General features: G+C 44.4%; 1 protein-coding gene across 1 annotated transcript; it reads right to left on the bottom strand.

Moving 5' to 3' along the window:
• Positions 1 to 1,265: 1,265 nt before the first annotated feature.
• Positions 1,266 to 13,626, bottom strand: tmem200ca (transmembrane protein 200C, genome duplicate a). Its single transcript, XM_070985623.1, has 5 exons — positions 13,429 to 13,626; positions 9,270 to 9,451; positions 8,892 to 9,111; positions 8,224 to 8,339; positions 1,266 to 5,318 (listed from the first exon to the last, which is right to left on the bottom strand). The coding sequence occupies exons 2-5, from the start codon at positions 9,374 to 9,376 to the stop codon at positions 4,190 to 4,192; spliced, it is 1,572 nt and encodes a 523-aa protein (XP_070841724.1). The 5' UTR covers positions 9,377 to 9,451; positions 13,429 to 13,626; the 3' UTR covers positions 1,266 to 4,189.
• Between the last annotated feature and the right edge of the window lie 5,633 nt (positions 13,627 to 19,259).

Below are 19,259 nucleotides of genomic sequence, written 5' to 3'. Positions count from 1 at the left end.
TAGGTCAGCTCTGTTGGGTCTGTGCTAACACTTATTAGCACTTTATTGATCCATACTAGGTCTATGTAGCTTTATGTAAGGTCTGCATAGCTCTACATTAGCTTAATATTAGCTCTATGTAAGCTCTGTGTCAACCCTATGTTGGCTGTACATTCGATCCACATAAGCTCTCCATTAGTTATGTCTTCTTTATGTCAGCTCCATGTAAGCTCTTGTTTCATTCAGGCTCATTAAACCTTTGCTCAGATGGAAGGTGAGCAGAGCTATGCTATACTAACTCCATGTACCAGTAAGAGTGATGCAAGTGGGGCCAGTCCTGCCCTCACAGGTACAGCAAGGAGGGTGAGGGAGCTGTCTGTCAAGTCCGGTATGGACATGACTTCTAATCTGAGGAAATACAGTAAGTGAAAACAGCTGTTCAAGCAGCCATGACAGTGGAAACACAAACACACATAGGATATTTTGTCCACGTCACCCTCTAGTTACATAAAACTGGAAGTCAGTGTAACAAATTTAGAAGGTGTAGAATATTTGTTAAATCGTGTTTGAAGATTTACAGTGAATCTCTTTCTGGTTGTGTCGCTTTATTAGCTGACTGGTAATAATTGTAAACTCAGTATTTCCTGTGAACATTTGAAACAAACTGAATATGTGAAAATAAAATTAAACTTGTCTTTACCAGACTGAGAGTCAGCCATTTGTTGGAGGGACTACTGTCTACAACCCACAATACTACAAATCACAGATCAGGTCTGATCTGATCTATGGCATTCTGAGCCTCCTTCACACCTGCCTTATTTGGGCCAGGCTGTCAGACTTCTCAGTTTGACCTGAACCAAAATTACAGATGAAATCTCCCCTGGACCAAATATCCAAACCTTGGTCCAATGAATTTGGTGTTGCCTCAGACTAAACCATGGTTTGGTCAAGTTTGGTTTCAGGACTTTATAAACAGTCACTTGGGGTTGGGGGAAATCCAACACAGGATACCAGCAGAATTTATAGTACGCCATCATTCATCCACAAATCAATCATTTGCAAGAAAATAGATACAGCTCACATGGCGACAGGATGATCAAATGTATTCAATGTAGCAAAGAAGCACAGCTTGGTTCTTTGAGTGTAAAAATACTAAAACAGCACAGGAAATATAACCAAAGTTGCACTAAAACGCCAGAGAATTCTGGACCAAAGTACAAGTGATAATGTGCTTTATTTTGATTTGTTGATGTTTTTTTTGTGGGTTTTTTTTTGTTTTTTTTCTTCAGTTAAAACCAATCAAATGTTGTAGATACACACAGGAAACAGAGTGAAAACCTGCCAACTGCTGAACCTCCAGGGAAAAGCCATCAGCTGATTGGACATTGTGCTGTTTAGTTGAAGCAGGCTCATTTTTCGGTGGAAGACACGTAGCTACAACTTTCAATTCAAGAAGACTTTACAGTTAGTAAAACTGCAGCACAGACAGCTCATGTTTCATCACTGTGTCACTGCCACATCAGCAGCAACCCAGTCAGGGTTTAAAACCTCAGGTTGTACTTTTATTTAAGGTTAACCACAGACGTAAATGAAGATGGACAACACGTCTCCACTTTCTCCCACTCTACAAAAGTGAAGCCAAAATATACAGGACACAGGCCCTTCCATTCGGCGCTGGTAATGTCATTTAAGTCACGTAGTAAACTGCTGAGTCTTGACCTGACGAGTTGGCCCTCCTGTGCTGAGTCATGTGTTTGGTTAATGGTTGTTTATTTTCCCCGATATACAAGTCTACCTACACCTTATTGGAGGACAGCGATGTACATATTTTGGATTGGGAGGACAGATATTTTGAAAGAGGAGTGAAGGAGTCTATTCACAATAAAAGAGAGAAACCATCCAACAGAAGAGGAAGTCTATGACACCACTTATCCTCCACCTACAACACTGTCCTTCCATCCTTTCCCAGAGGGTTTAGCAACTATTCACAGGTGGCATTGTGAAAACTCCATCGACTCTAATGACTGTTGTTACGCAGTTAGGAATACTAACGACCCAGGTGGTATCAGTGGCCTTGCTCATGACCCCACAGAGGTGAAATACCTGGCACTCCACACCGGTCAGTTAGAAATGAAGAAACCTAAGAAGCAAAACATTCACGTCTCTATGAGCAAGTCCAGTTGCCCTTGATTCAACCCTCCTTGGATAGCCATGACCTGGATGACTGAAAACCTTCACAGACGTTTATGACCTACACTGCAGCCAGCCATCAGGGGGCATCGAGGTGTTTTGGCTTCACTCATGAGGAGCTGTCATGTCGTCCACCTTTGTATACAGTCAAAAGGTGTTAGTCGTTACATACTGATGGAAATCACGGCCAAACATTTAAATTGAACTGATAAATTGATGTTAAACATTTCAGGGTCATAACTTTTTGATTTGAGAGTAGAAATGATGAACACAAGAAAATAAATTATGTTGTTTAACCCTTTAACACACACCACTTGGGGTTGGTCCCACAAGTTAAAACAAATTGACTGCTGCTGATTGCTGATCTGCTTTGGCAGTAACTTTAGACATAAAATTTTACTTCATTATCTCTCATTGCAGAAACCAACAATACAATTTTCTGAGACTTATGAATTCATTGATTAGTTGAACCATTATGGATGGATATATTAAAAACACAAAGGGAAGATCTGGGTGACGGTATCCAAACTACATTATAACTTAGAACCTCTTTGTGGCAGATGTCTACTGTCTCCTCCAGCTACTCTGTTTAACAACTGTAGTCTTTAAATCTCTGATTTAAAGTCACAGATCGAAGCAAATCTTTTAAAAGACACTTTCAGTGTGAACCCAGACAAAGCTGCCTCATCTGTGAATATTTACCTGCCAGTTAGCTTGTTGTATTGTGCCATTAGAGAGAATCAAATTTTGAATTTAGGAAAATCTGATGATTTAAGGAAAACAGTGATACCTTGTACTGTTTACAAAAAGCACAGAATCCCTAGTGAATACAAAAATATAAGATAAGACAATCATCAATACTGTGCATTACTTGTAGATCCGTCGGAAGCACTTCATTCTGTTTACCATAATAGGAACAGAAAAACTATCCTTATTAGGACTAAATGAACAGTGTATGAAATCATTTCATGACACTCTCCCTCTCTTCTAGAACTCAAGCAGTCATTTCTGATGGTTTGGAATTAAGTGCTCTGTAGGTCAGTAAAAGTATCCCTCAAAACTCTATGCTTGCTCCTCTTTTATTTACCATAACTGTGTAAACTCCAAATTGTAGTGCACATTTTTATGCAGATGATACTATTTTAGATGGCACAGGCTACATTGTCAATCTGGCCATCTGTAGTCTGCTTTTGACAAATTTTTACTTACAGTGTCAGCTCACAGGATATTTTAACATCAGCTGTTCCAGTTTAATATAATGAACAAATAAATAAAGGTTCATGTAATGATTTATGTATCAGTCTGTGAAGGTTCTACATTGTGCTAACAGTGGGCGTTAAAAGATTAAAGGTACAGAAAATAAACTGAAGGAAATATGTGTAAAAACTTTTCCAGCAGGTTTTCACAAAATATTTCTCAGCTCTAAACGTTTTCACTCACTGTGAAGACAAACTTTTCCTTCATGCCTCCAAAAACTGGAGTTTTCTCTGGGTGTATGAACAGACCATATTCATTCTCCCGGTGGCCTCATCTTACTTTGGGAACCACAATATCAACGGAGGAAATATTACTTGTAGGACATATCAACACGTGATGATTTAGTAGAAAACATTCCCGCGTGACTTTTTAATAAGCAGGCAGTCACTTGATGAGCTGATTAATGAAAAAAAGTTCATCAGTTCATTTAATGTTGTGCTGTCATTCATTCATCTGGAAGACTCCTTATTGCTACAAGTTCGACCTCGAAGTCGACAAGTTCCTTAAATCTTCCTGCCGCAGCAACACTTTCATCAGAACTATTCACAGTTTAAATGGAAATAAAGTTTAATAGTTAATGTCAGGAACATTTGTGTTCTAGCCTTTTCAGCTGTTAGTGACTTTACATCCAGAACCAACAGAAGCATCCTTCTTGTTCACAAAGAATCCTTCCTGATGTGACGTGATGTCATTAAAAACTCAAATGACTTCAGAGTTGTGCTGTTGATCATTACGTCGGCTCCTAATTGGTTGTCCTATCTCCTCAGCCCTCGTTCTCATCCTCCTGCCTCAGATCAGAATTCACCCGTGAGATCATCCTCAGCTTCTCCCTGTTTGAGTACTTCCTGTATGATGTCACTTCCCCACACTGGGATGTCAGGAGATGTGATGATGTGATCTCAGTCGACTCAAATGATTCGTCCTCTCTGTGTGTCAGTTTACTGTAACCTGCCATCCCGCAGGCAGTCGGCAGGCTTCGTCTCCTGCAGGGGGGATCCGGCATGGATGAGGAGGACAGGAGGTGAGACAGAGAGGAGAGTGACAGGTGGGAATGGGTGAGGGAGGAGGAGGAGAGGAGGAGCAGGGCCTGGGAACCTCCTGGTGCCTCCCTGTGCAGACTGGGTGAGCTGCAGGAACCCTGAAAGGGTCTGAGTGGTGGGGGTGTGGAAGAGCACAGAGGAGGTGGTGGACATGCATACACCACCTCCTCCTGTTTGTGGCTTCCCCCCTCATTCCTACACTCCTCCTCTCCTCCTGTGCCCAAGCCCCAGCCCATTCTGTCCCGAGCTGAGTGTCTCCTTCGGGGAGCGGGGGGGCGTGGACGGCACAGAGGTAGGGTGAAGGAGCTGAGTGCCTCCTTCTGCAAGGAGGTCCAGCAGGTTGAGAGATGGGGGGGGCTGAAGCTTGGGGGTAGGGAGAGCCTATGGGAGGAGGAGGAGGGGGTAGGAGGAGCATCTGGCTGCTCCTGGTAGATACTGAACACTGTGTCTCTTTCTCCATCACTGCACCCACGTCCTCCTCCTCCTTCTCTGCTGCTGCCAGGCAAAAGTTGCCTAGGCAATAGCCCACCTATTCCCTCTCCTCCTCCCCCTACCTCCCTCCTGTTCACCAGGGATGCAGGGTATGCCCTGGGTTTGGTCTCTAGGCTTTTTGATTGCACATAGTTAACAAGGCCATTGAGAGGATTGGTGGAGGAGCGGCGGGCAGAGGAGGTGTTGGGTTTGCGGAGGCTGTGGAGGTCAATGACAGTGGAGTAAATGTCCCGCAGGTTGATGACTTTGGTCTTCTTGTCACGGTTCTCATGCAGGACAGCATTTGCACAGATGAAGAGGAAAATCCCAATGCCCATGATGAGAGGACCGAAAACCTTCAGCCTATCAGAGTACAGATACCTGCAGAGACATTTAATACAGCCAATCAGAGTGCAGATACCTGCAGAGATATTTAATACTGACCATTTAATAGTACTAGTTTATTTCCCCATCCAGCATGTAAAGAACATGATGATGGATGTGGACTCGAGTTTGTGTTTCCTGATGGACGTCACTCCAGTCTTCTCTCTCTTTTAGCTCTGGTTTGGGTCTCCTCCAGCTCCTGAGGGAAATATCTGCTCTTTAGCTGCCAAATGCTAAATGTTCACCAGCTGGTCTCTGACTGAGTCTGTCTGCTGTTTGCTGCTCAGAAGGATGTGAACTTTGGCTTTATCAGAGCATATAAAAACAACAAATGAGAACCACTAGAATTTCATAAAATATCATTGCAACCTCTGAAAAGACACATAGAACCTCCAACAGAACTGACTGCACTTCCTAAAGGATTACCAGAAGCTTTAACTTCTCACTTGATGAAACCCATGGAGAGGATCATACTAAACCACCTCTGACACCTGGTGACAAGCAAGCTGGACCCCTTCAGTTCGTATATCAATCAGGCATTGGTGTGGAGGACACAGATCCCTTTCACACCTGGAGAATACTGGGAGCATGTTGAGTGTTTTTTTGTTTGTTTTTTTACTCCTCCAGGGCTTTCAACACAATCCAGCCATCACTGCTTAGAGGAAAGCTGGAAGGAGCTGGAATAGACTGCCAGCTGGCTGCATGGACCACTGACATACAAATGTGTGTCTGATGTGGTGGTTTGCAGCACGGGGGTTCCACAGGAGACAGCACTCTCTCCTTTACTCTTCATCCTCCACACATCAGACTTCAGACACAACAGAGACAGCTGCCACATCCAGAAGTTCTCAGATGATACAGCTATCTTTAGATGCGTATCACAAGGGAATGAACTGGAATACAGGGAAGACATAACCAACTTTTTAGACTGGTGTTGATTGAACCACCTGCACATAAACACCAGCAAGACAATGGTGATAGACTCCCACAGGAAGGTTCCACAGACTACACCTGTGAACATCCAGGGTTTGGACATCGAGATTGTGACTGAGTAAAAATACTTGGGTGTCCACCTCAACCACAAACTGGATTGGACCAGCAACAGAGATGTCCTGTACAAGAAGGGCCAGAGTCTTCTTCATCTGCTAAGAGGACTGAGGTCCAGTGGAGTATGTAGGACACTATTAAGGACATTATATGACTCAGGCACAGTTTTCTGTGCAGTGGTCTGCTGGGGCTGTGGAAGCTCTGAGGGGGAAAGAAAAAGACTGAACAAACTGGTCAGGAGTGCTGGCTCTGTCCTGGACTTCCCTCTGGACAACATTGAGGAGGTGGGTCAGAGGAGAATGTTAGCCAAGCTGACATCAATCATGGACAACCCATCCCACCCCCTGCATGAGACAGTGGGGGGCTTCAGCAGGTCCTTCAGTAACAGACTGCTGCATCCAGTGTGTGCAAAGGAACTATGCACACACTACTGCAGGTCCTTCATCCCAACAGCTTTCTGACCATCACTGTCTAATTTTTAATGCCAACCTATTCTTAACAAAGATTAACAGGGAAGGGAAGTTTTTGTTCAGAAGTGACTCCTCGATCAAAAGTTCTGCAATATTATGAGATCATTGGAGTCACACAGCTATGACTGCTCTTTAAATGACATGTTTGACCAAATGTGACTGATGATGACATGTTTAGCTACATGTCATCATTCAGCCTCTGGCCGTTGAGGTGATGTCCAGCAAATGAAGTGGGCTTTGTTGATAATTGGCGTACTTTGAAGACCTGGTCTGATCAGGAGAGACAACATCCCTCCCACTTTGGATGGAGCAGTTCTCCTCTCTAGAAATCTGATGGATTTTATCAGTGAACCAAACCCGTGAGAACCCAGAGTTTCACGCTTCACTGCAACAGTACAAAATAGAAGAATTAAATGTGGACACCTTAACATCAGATCTCTGATCTCTGAGTTAATATCAGACCATAGTGTTGATTTATTTTGTCTGACTATCTTGTCCTGTTGTGTTTTGTCGGGCTGTGTGCAGCCATTTTTGACTCAAGTCATTTAATCAACCCTAAATCTAAACTCAATTATAACTCATTCAAAAGCCTTGTTAATTAGTCTTTCACTTGGAACTTGGAACACATTATTACCGTTAATGTTACTGAACTTCAGTCCTGTTTTCTTCAGCTAAGAAACACCACAAAAATCACATGTATATTGTTTTCCACAGATCTGAAACGATTGATTCACACTTTCAAGTGACGAAATTATGCTTCATTTGTGGTGCTGAGAGAAGCTGTTGGCAGTGAGACAGCTGGTAGCCGGGGGTGATTCTGAAATGCAGGGATAGTAGAAATACAGTCATTGGTGCAGCATGTTTCTGCGCTTATTGTGTGAACTTATGTTTAGCAGATTTGTCACTTTGCGTCCATTTGATCCATTAAATCTATGTGACATGTTTTACAAAAAGCTGTACTTTGATCAACGTTGCTCCTCATTCAGCACAGGTAAGCCTTCTCCTATTTGGTGAGATACGTGCACAAACTTTTAGCCTTTGGGGCAGGTACTCCATTCCTCTCACAGTCAGCCTTCTTCTTCTTCTTCTTCTTCTTCTTCTTCTTCTTCTTCTTCTTCTTCTTCTTCTTCTTGGTGGGTGCTGTTTCAGTGAATGACTTCTCGTCAATAGATGTTACAGCCAATGTTTTACATACTGCCATCTGCTGTACCGGAATGTAGCAAACACATCAAATAGGCAGTTATGTTTGTTTTGGAAAGGTTAAAAATACAGAAAATCAACAGGAAAAATATTTCAACAGGAGGACAGCGGGAAAGAAAGGTAAAATTCGGGAGAATCCTGGGAAAAATGCGAGGGTTGACAGGTGAATGAAAGAGTTTATTTACCTGTCCAGGAAGTCTTCCAGAAAGCCTTGTGGAAGCTGCCTCGTTGTCCCATTTACAGTTTCTGTCCAGTTAAAACCATCGTGGCTTCCTCCTTCACCTCCTCTGTCATCATTTCCCTGGAGTCATTCAGAGAGAGTTAAACTAAATATCTTTTTCAAAACTGCAGAGCTTCATGCTATGGGACAGACACGTATCTCTCACAAGATTTAAATGGGTTAGGGTTCCTTATATCACAAATCATGCTCATAGGCCCGCCTCCTTCAAACTGGATTTTCAATCAGCTCAGAGAAACTTTCCACTTTCAGCAGATGAATGTGTGAAAGGGTGAAACTCTGCAGGTACATGAAGTGAAGCTCAAACATTCAACTGGAGGAACAAAAAGACAGATACCTTTTGACTGGAGGCAACTTAAAAACCACAAACTTTAAAAATGACAAACAACAAAAATAAAAATATATAAAACTTTGAAGAAAAAACAGCAAACTTGAAACTTTTTAAACCACAAATATAAGATACAATATAACTTTACTGATCCTGGGCTGGGCCACAGACTTATAAAACAGCAGTGTGTGTTGACTGTACCAATCTGTCCTCCTGCCCACTAACATGATTGAACTTCTTCTACTGCCCCGCAGGCCAGACAGTCTGGCCCTGTGTTAGTGTCTCACCAGATCCTCAGCAGGTGCAGCTGCGGAGCTGCTGGAGGACACTGAGGCCATGGTGGCACCCTCTTGTGGCCGAGTGCTGAAGAACAGTCCGTCTCGAGGCCAGTAGCCGAGAGCTGCCATGACCATGCCGACCAGCAGGACCAGGATGCCGAATGCCGCTACGAGACCTGAGATCGAAATCAGCTTCAGCTTCCCCTTCACCACCACCACCTCACTCCTACTGAGGGGGCAGAAAGTGACATCATTATGTACTGGCAGGTTACATCATCCCTGAATGTCAGATGTGTGTGTGTGTGTGTGTGTGTGTGTGTGTGTGTGTGTGTGTGTGTGTGTGTGTGTGTGTGTGTGTGTGTGTGTGTGTGTGTGTGTGTGTGTTACCTCTTCTTCTTGTTCTTCCTCTTGTGAGTGTGTGCTTTTTGTGTTTTGGACCTCAGTGAGTCCTGTCGCCGTGCGTTGATCCGCAGGAGGCCGCCGGTTGCAATCATCACCACCCACCTAACAGACAGTGGCAGGCTAAGCCCTGCCCACCGCCACCTCACCTGGACTCAGTCACCAACTTCCTGAAAGAGAGAGACAGGTAGTGAGAGACAGACAGACAGGTTCTGTGATATAATTTAGCTTTAACTTTCAACTGTATGAAGAGACAGTGACACAACGCAGGCCTGTGACAAAACCATCCAACCCAAAGAGAATGACATCAAAGTGATCACTTCATAGCTGAGCTGCATGAACAGAAAGAAGAAGAAGAAAAGGACATGGACAGCAGCATGGGCACCCGACCTCATACATCAGAACAACTGTGCCGAAGGAATAAAATCACTCTCTTCATTTAGTCCTGGTTTACTGAGGCTTGCATAGTTTCACTGTGTCATAGTAACTTCAGGCGATCAGCCCAAATGTTTTGTTTTGATGATTTGGGCCTTAAGCCATCAGGCTGTCTAGATCACCATTATGTACTGTTCTCCATAGAAATGCTAACCCACAGGGTAATCCAAATTCTCTTCTCTCATGGCAGATTTATGTTCAGAGACTCTGTTTTTAATTGTCTCTTTGTCAGGCCTATGTAAAAGCAACCATAGGTGCAAGACAGACAATACACAACAAACGTGGCGTTGCACACAATAAATGTTTTGATGTTATTCACTTTAAATTACATTCTTCCATCTTAGCACAATGGTTGAATTTGAAAGCACCCTTTAATGGTCAACGAAGCTACGTCTTTTATTTTATTGTCACTGACAGAGAAATGGCTTGGTACTAAAATATCCTGTAAGGGTGGGGCCCTCTTGAAACTGGTCTCAGGAGGGGCAGGAGGAACTTCCCTAAGAACAAGGTCACTTTGGATGAGATTCAGTTTGAGTGGATCATCTTTTCTATAGGATTTAGTGCAGAACTTAATCCTGTGACAAAGTAAACTTGCTCTCGTCCTGAAGACTTCAGATCTAGAGGTAGACTGGGCTTTTTTGGAAGCATCCTGGACAATTTTTTATAGCTCCTCTTTGCAAAATGGTCTCACAGGAGCGCTGTCTGCTTTTCAAAGACTTCATCTGTGCCACAAATACGTCAAAGACCAGAACTGGCTGCAAGCTCTATTGTTTGGAAGCCAGTTAGGATGGAAACTATCCACTTTCCAGCACTGAGTTTTTCCTCTGTTGCCTTCCTGTATACTGCGCTCTGAGGCTGGCCATCATCGCCCATTGAGATACTCAAATCTAAGAAAATTATATTACTTTTAGAATACTCAATACAAATTCACGTGTCTGTTGCTGATATTAAAAAATGTGGGACAGTAATAGTTCTTCCTCTCTCTCTCTCTCTCTCTCTCTCTCTCTCTCTCTCTCTCTCTCTCTATATATATATATATATATATATATATATATATATATATATATATATATAGTCTAAGTCGGATACATATTAATCTCCGATCTACTAAAGGGGAAAATGAACTGCTGAAGGCTCCATCCTGAAGAAGTTTGTGCTGCTACGTGTGGGTTGTTTCCATAGCATTTACAAAGCATGGCCGTCGTCTCCGTGACATCGCCCTCAGGTTTCTGAAGAGTCATCGTGAAGTTCAGTGACTTTGAACATCTCCATCTTTGCAGCGCCTGACTCCACCAAACCCTGAATTTCCCTTGGGGATGAATAAAGTATCTATCTATCTATCTATCTATCTATCTATCTATCTATCTATCTATCTATCTATCTATCTATCTATCTATCTATCTATCTAAGTCCCGGCTAACCCAGAAAAAAGGTGGAGCGTGGGTGGAGCTGAGGCAGCTGAATGAAGCATGGTTGCTGAAATGTAGCAACTAGCTGTCACTCAAAGCAGCCATGACCACAGTTCTGTTTAATACGGTATATTTTAACCGTGTACAGTCATCATGAATGAGGAAATCAAAGCAGAGTACAGATCAAAACTGTTTTTTATACCAGACTGTAAACATGTTTATTTCTGCTGTAAAGTTTAATATTTTCAGTGTGGGGGTCTATGGGGACCAGCCTCAAGTGGCCAATAGAGGACCTAGAGTTTTTGGTGCTTGTGGGTTCAGGTTCATGTTCTCATGTTTCAGCTCTGAAGGTTGTTCCACAGCTGATCTTTAACACGCATTGTCTTTGCTTTACCTTTTTACCAGCAGAGTGCTTCAGCTCTTTCTTTTGTGCTTCCTGCATCTTCATTACTTTGTTGGAGCTTCTGAGCATAGCAGTGATTTCCAAAGAATCTATCCAGGCCATAATACGGTTCAATAATGCTCTATAATACTGTTCACACCGCTGTGCAAGTTGAGCTGCAAGTCTCCCTGTCAGGGCAAACGTGTTCTGGAGCTGCTCTGTCATCTCCATCCACTTCAGGCCCTGCAGCTGATCAACAAAATGTCCATCCTGGAAGAGCAGGACTTTCCTCCACTCACCAGCCACCACACCCACCACTGATGGGCTGTTGACACCGCCTCCACAGTGGTGCCCAAGCCGTTTGTCCGTCCTGTTGACCGTCATTCTCAAGGACACACCTGGTTCAGGCCTCTGAGGCCCCTCATCCTGCTTCTCTGATGATCAGCGATCCCTCAGTCACAAAAATCAAGAATGACCACTGCTTCACAGGGGCCTTGGTCGTGGATGTGGTTCATCAGATCCACATTGTTATCCATGCTGACACCAATAATCCTGCCTATCAACATTCCAAAGAACAAATTCAAGACGTTAACAGTCTTTTTAAAAGATTCAAGGACTGCAAAGAATCACTTTGATTGTGATGTGACGTATTATATCAGGTGATATCACAACAATGCGTCTGTGTGTTCTGTTCAAGACTGACTGACCCAAACCTGCAAACCAGCAGCGAGAGGCATCGTCATCATCACTACCACCTGACATCCGACACCTCAGCAAAGAGAAGCAGTTCAGCCATCACAGAGGTCAGTGCGATACACAGTATGTGTTCAGTAAGTTAGCGTGGCCCCTGGGGGATGTTAAAAAATCGAAAGGTTCCCGACCCGGAATTTAGGCCTAATTATTGTTTCGTATTTTCACTTTCTTACAAAATGAATGTTGTATTTATGAGTCTATATCAGTGTCAACAGACTCGTAAAAAACATGTCAAATCCAGAATGACTAAATATTGAACTAGAAAAAGGTCTCAGAGCTCCACCAAGGAGCCAGTTCAGCGACCAATGACTGAGTCCTGATCTCAGCAAAGACTCCTCCCAGGATCCAGGAAGCAAACAAAAAAACTCAGTTTGAGACTCAACACAACAGTTGGCCAACAAAAATAAACCCGTGACGCCTCTCAAAGCCTCTCAGACTGGACTTCTGTCTCCAGTGGCGGACATTAGATCCACGTATTTTCTGAATTCATCAATGTGACGAACTGACAACACGGGCTGAATCCGGACTGACATGCTGTTCTGGACGCGGACGCTCGGCTGTGGTGAATTGTGGCATTGTGTAATATTGTTGTGTAGGACATCTGTAGTATCTTTGTGTCGGACTTCTGTCTTTGTATTAGAATACACACACTTACTACAGCATTTAACACTACTCTACACCCATACTGCACAGTAGTACACAGTACACATTATGGTACACTCAATGACTACCTTTCATACTGTGTTTTATATCTGACCCTCAGAGTTTTCCGTATTTGCCTGCGTTGTGTTAATGAGCTCAGGCATGTTTGTCCGTAGTTTCTGTGCTGTTAGGTCCGTGTGTCAGTACAGACAGGGAGTCTGTCGTCCATGAACCACTGACAGCCACAGCAATGCCTTCATCTTCTCTCTTCATGCTCTCTATTGATCTCTACTTGTATCCTGCTGCCGTCCCTGCTGGAGATCAATAAAGGCTGATCTTACCTTATTGATCAGCGTCTGTCAGTATTGATCAGTATTGGTTAGAACTGTCACGGTTCAGAGCATTTCGATCATTACTGCAGAACATTGATGGATAGCGTTCAGCACTGATCAGTAAGAGAACACACAGAGAACCAAAGGAGAACACAGAACACAACAGAATGAAATAGAACGTATATTTGTCTCACTGCTGGAGCTCCTGTCGCTTCATGTTCCTCCTCTTTTCTCTTCATCTTCATCATCTTCCTCCGCTGCTCCGATGTTTGCTCCTCTTCCTCCCCTTTAAATCTGTCTTCCACTCATCGTCTCCTCCTGCCGTCTCCCCTCGGCTTCCTCTCCTCTGCTCCCCTCCCTCCCTCTGCTTGTTCTGCAGTGATGTTGAGTGTAAATGAATCTCCTCCTCCAGCAGAGAGAGAGAGACACGTCCCTCCCACTGACAGCACCACACACTACCTGTCTGTCTGACCACACTGTCTGTCCATTTACCTGTCTGTCTGCCCAGCTGTCTGCCTGGCTATCCTGTCTCACCTTCTGAACATGTATTATTCTAAACATCCAGCTGTCTGTCTGTCTGTCTGTCTGTCTGTCTGTCTGTCTGTCTGTCTGTCTGTCTGTCTGTCTGTCTGTCTGTCTCATTGACTCCACTCTGTCGGTCATGTCTCTCCAGGAACCTGTCTGTTTACCTGCCTTTCAGTGGATGTGTCTGCCTCACCAGCTGTCTGATTGACGTGTCTGTCTCTCCTTCTGTGCTCTCTGTCTGTCCAATTGACCTGACTGTCTCTTGCTGTCCATTTGTCTGTCTCTACAGTACCATTTTGACTGACATTACAGAAACATGACTGAATGTTGAATGCTGAATGTCTCCGTCCTGCTGCAAGAATCTGATTGGCTGATGAAGACAAACAGCAGGTGGAGCTGATCCTCCAGTCGCTGCCATTAAACCACCACAGAAGAAGAGACATAATGAGGTGACATCATTCAAAGAGCTGCAGTCAAAGGTCAAACGATGAAGACATTTCTGATCGCTTCATGTGTTGATGTGAGGAAGGTCACAGCCTCTTTCATCATCACTCTTCAGTCACATGACCCATGGACGTCATCATTCATTCGCTCAGTCTGTTTCTGGTTTTATCAGCATGATAACTTTCACACGTCAGATGACAGGAAACTGTCTGTCTGTCTGTCTGTCTGTCTGTCTGTCTGTCTGTCTTTTCACCTGTCTGTCTGTATACACCTGGTCCCGCTGACTGTTCTTCTGTCGGTCAGTTGTATTGATCCAGTCCAGACTCTCAGGTCTGTCGTTTGGTCCTGGATCTGCTGTGAATCCTCTCCTCTTGGTCTCAGCTGGGATGTTGGTGTTGCTAGGAGATAGCAGCAGAGCAGCCCTGCAGTATCTGAATAATTTGTCTCTGTTCAAATGTTCTCTGAGGAACATTGTTCCTGCTGAGCCTCCGTATGTTCTGCATCAGATCTGTCCGACCGTCAGAGACTCTCCATCATGCTCACTCACACTCATCTGCTGTGAATTCTGGGTAAATTAGACAGACTGCAACATAAAAAATGACATCTTCTCAGGTCATTTAGGGTTAATATTGATAAGTGATCAAAAATAAAAATGATGTTGGTGGTTTGGAGACGGATCCATCTGGCCTATGTTCAGCTCAGCTGCTCGTTCAGTGCTCTTCATCTGTGTGTGGGTCATTTCCCCCTCAGCACTGACTGCAGACACACTGAGCGCCTGTCAGTGTGTGACCTGGCTAAACCTCCTCTCATTTAAAGAACCTCCAGGAGTTTTTCCTCCTGCTGCTTCTATCAGCTCACTGTGTCTTTTCAGAGGAGGCACAGGACGTCAAACATGTTGTTGCTAGCATGCTAACACCGACAAAAGATAGACGCTAACATGCTAAAACAAACAACAGATGGATGCTAACATGCTAACACCAACAAAAGATAGATGCTAACATGCTAAAACAAACAAAAGATAGACGCTAACATGCTAACACCAACAAAAGATAGATGCTAACATGCTAAAACAAACAAAAGATAGACGCTAACATGCTAACACCAACAAAAGATAGACGCTAACATGCTAACACCAACAAAAGATAGACGCTAACATGCTAAAACAAACAACAGATGGATGCTAACATGCTAAAACCAACAAAAGATAGATGCTAACATGCTAAAACAAACAAAAGATAGACGCTAACATGCTAACACCAACAAAAGATAGACGCTAACATGCTAACACCAACAAAAAATAGATGCTAACATGCTAACACCGACAAATGATAGACGCTAACATGCTAAAACAAACAACAGATGGATGATAACATGCTAACACCAACAAAAGATAGATGCTAACATGCTAAAACAAACAAAAGCTAGACGCTAACATGCTAACACCAACAGTGGAAATTTTGGACATCTGGTCAAAGGTGCGCTCACCTTTGCTCACGCAGCGAAACACCAGAGGAGAGGAAAACGGGCCGGTGCACTCGTCCGTCTTCGCCAGCACGGACTACGCACAGCGTTACCGGGAATATTTCTCTCTAACGTGCATTCACTGCCCAACAAACTGGAGGAATTGCAACTGCTGTTGGGTAAAAACGGAGATGTGGCTCTGGATCAGTACCGGACTCTGCGCTGCAGCTGGCTGGCTTCCAACTCCAACGTGCAGACAGAGACACTGAACTTTCTGGCAAAACAAAGGTGGAGGAATCTGTTTCTTCATCAACAGTGGTTGGTGCAACAATGTGACAGTGAGCCAGCAGCACTGTTCTCCTGACCTGGCATCTTTTATAATTAACTGTAAGCCTTTTTATTCACCACGTGAGTTTGCTTCATTCATTCTGGTCGGCGTTTACATCCCGCTGCAGGCCAATGTGCACAGCGCATGCTCGCCAACCAGATACTGTGTGTGGAGCGGACCAACCCACACTCTTTAGTTATTGTCCTTGGCGACTTTAACAAAGGTAACCTCACTCACAAACTCCCTAAATACAGACAGTTTATTAAATGCCCGACCAGAGAGGAGAATATTCTGGATCACTGTTACACCACTGTCAGGGATGCTTATCACACCGTCCCCCATGCTGCACTGGGCCACTCTGACCACGTCATGGTCCACCTGTTTCCTGCATAAAGGCAGAAACTAAAGCTCTGCAAACCTGTAGTGAGGACATCAAGGAAGTGGACCAGTGAGGCTGTGGAGGATCTCCAGGCGTGTTTGGACTCTACTGACTGGGATGTGTTCAGGACTGCTACCAATAGTCTGGATGAGTACACAGAGGCTGTGACGTCCTACATCAGCTTCTGTGAGGACTGCTGTGTCCCATCAGGCACCAGGGTGAGTTACAACAATGACAAACCCTGGTTCACAGCCAAACTCAGACAGCTAAGGTTGGCAAAGGAAGAGGCCTTCAGGAGTGGGGACAAAGACAGATTCAAAGAAGCAAAGTATAAGTTTAGCAAGGCGGTGAAAGAGGCTAAACGGCTGTACTCTGAGAAGCTCCAACACCACTTCTCAGCCAATGACTCTGCATCTGTCTGGAAAGGGCTCAGACAGATCACCAACTACAAGCTTAAAGCCCCCCACTCCATCAACGATTGATGCCTAGCTAGCGAACGATCAGCTGTCTCCAGTGTCACAGACATTTTTAACACCTCATTGGAGAGATGTCACGTGCCAGCCTGCTTCATGTCTTCAACCATCATCCCTGTTCCCAAGAACCACAGGACCACAGGACTTCAGACCTGTTTCCCTGACCTCTGTGGTCATGAAGTCCTTTGAGCGCCTTGTACTCTCACACCTCAAAGACATCACCTACCCTCTCCTGGATCCCTTGCAGTTTGCTTACAGAGCCAACAGGTCTGTAGACGATGCAGTCAACTTGGCCGTCCACCTCATCCTCCAGCACCTGGACTCTGCAGGAACCTACGCCAGGATCCTGTTTGTGGATTTCAGCTCTGCTTTTAACACCATCATTCCAACCCTGCTTCAGGAGAAGCTCTCCCAGCTGAGCGTGCCTGACTCCACCTGCAGATGGATTACAGACTTCCTGTCTGACAGGAAACAGTGCGTGAAGCTGGGGAAACACGTCTCCGACTCAAAGACCATCAGCACCGGATCCCCTCAGGGCTGCGTTCTTTCTCCTCTGCTCTTCTCCCTGTACACTGGGTTAGGGTTGTTCACTGGGTTGTTGGTTCTCTGTAGATAAAGAGCTTGGTCTGTACCAGCTCTATATGGAAAGTGTCCTGAGAAAACTTCTGTTGTGATTTGGCGCTATACAAATAAAATTGAATTGAATTGAATTGAATACACGAACAGCTACACTTCCAGTCACCAGTCTGTCAAGCTCCTGAAGTTTGCGGACGACACCACCCTCATCGGACTCCAAGGGCAGACTGCAAAGTGTCATTCGGTCTGCAGAGAAGGGGATCGGCTGCAATCTCCCGTCTCTCCAGGACCTGTACACCTCCAGGACGCTGAGGCGTGCAGGAAAGATTGTGGCTGACCCCTCCCACCCTGGACATAAACTCTTTGAGGCACTCCCCTCTGGCAGGAGGCTGCAGTCCATCAGGACCAAAACCTCACGCCACAAGAACAGTTTTTTCCCGTCTGCTGTCAGCCTTATTAACAAGGCCCAGAACCCCCCCGACACTCCTCACACTCCACCTCTGCCTCATCTTGTCACATTGACACTGCCATAACTCTGTGCATTACATTAACGCTCAGCTTGGACTTCTTTCTTGGATTTGCACATTTGTGAACATTTGATTTTTTCTACTGTATCACTGCCAGCTGTACTGCTCTTTTTAAAAATAAAACAGACTGTGTACATATAGTTAAGATAGTTAAGAAGTGTCTAAGATGTGTCATGCTCCAACATCACCAAAACAAATTCCTTGTATGTGTAAAATCGTACTTGGCAATAAAGCTTTTTCTGATTCTGATTCTGAAAAGAGGAGCTTGTTAGCTGCTCCCGCTAGCAGCTCCTGTTAGCTGCTCCTGTTAGCAGTTCATGCTAGCACTGTAAAGTGTCTTCTCTGGTTTTATCAGAGGATTTCTCAAAGTTTATTCTGATTGGACATCAGAGATTATCTCCTCAGGCAGTGATGTCACACTCAATGAGATCAACATGTGTTTTATGTCTGTGTGTTCACATCATGAGGAAGAAGAAGGAGGAGGAGGATTTCATTCACCTCCTGCTGTGTCTTTGTTTCCCTTCTGACTCTCTGGCACCCCCTGAGGAGGCTTACAGAGCAGTTTGTGTATTTTCACCAGAGTTAAAATAAGTCCGGATTTTGAGTTAAATTTCTGAAGATTTCATTCTCCCGCAGCCTCTCGATTCATAGGATCCAGGAATGACGTGGACGAAGAGATGGAGGGAGGATGTACACATGGACCTGTCTGTCTTTATTAGTTCATTCTATGTAATCTACGTCTAACTTTATCAGTTATTTGGTGGTTTTATTTTCCATTTTATGTTAAATGTCTGGGCTGCACGGTGGTGCAGCAGGTAGTGCGCGTGCCTCACAGCAAGAAGGTCACCGGTTTGATTCCCGGGTCGGGCCTTTCTGTGTGAAGGTTGCATGTTCTTCCCGTGCATGTGTGGGTTCTCATGCGTGACCAAAAACATGCTCATTAGGTTGATTGGTGACTCTAAATTGCCCCTAGGTGTGAGTGTGAGTGTGAATGGTTGTGTGTTTGTGCCCTGCGATCGGCTGGCGACCGGTCCAGAGTGTACCCCGCCTCCTGCCCGTTGACACTCCGGCCCCCCTGCGACCCCGAAAGGGATAAGCGGCATAGAAAATGGATGGATGCTAAATGTCTGTATTTCCATCCTTATTCTTTATGACATTCATTTTTCTATGTTCATTCTGTGTGTTCTTGGTGCCTCTGATCTGATTTCTTTGTTGTAACGCAAATAAAGTTTCTTATCATTATTATTGTGAACAGAGTCACTGACAGGGACACCCATCTGACATCAGCTGTTTCCTGTGTCCAGGAAATTCA

This window comes from Chaetodon trifascialis, chromosome 18, assembly GCF_039877785.1.
Source record: "Chaetodon trifascialis isolate fChaTrf1 chromosome 18, fChaTrf1.hap1, whole genome shotgun sequence".
Lineage (NCBI taxonomy): Eukaryota > Metazoa > Chordata > Actinopteri > Chaetodontiformes > Chaetodontidae > Chaetodon > Chaetodon trifascialis.
The sequence above is the reverse complement of the archived record's forward strand: the minus strand, read 5'-3'. Positions and strand labels throughout refer to the sequence as shown.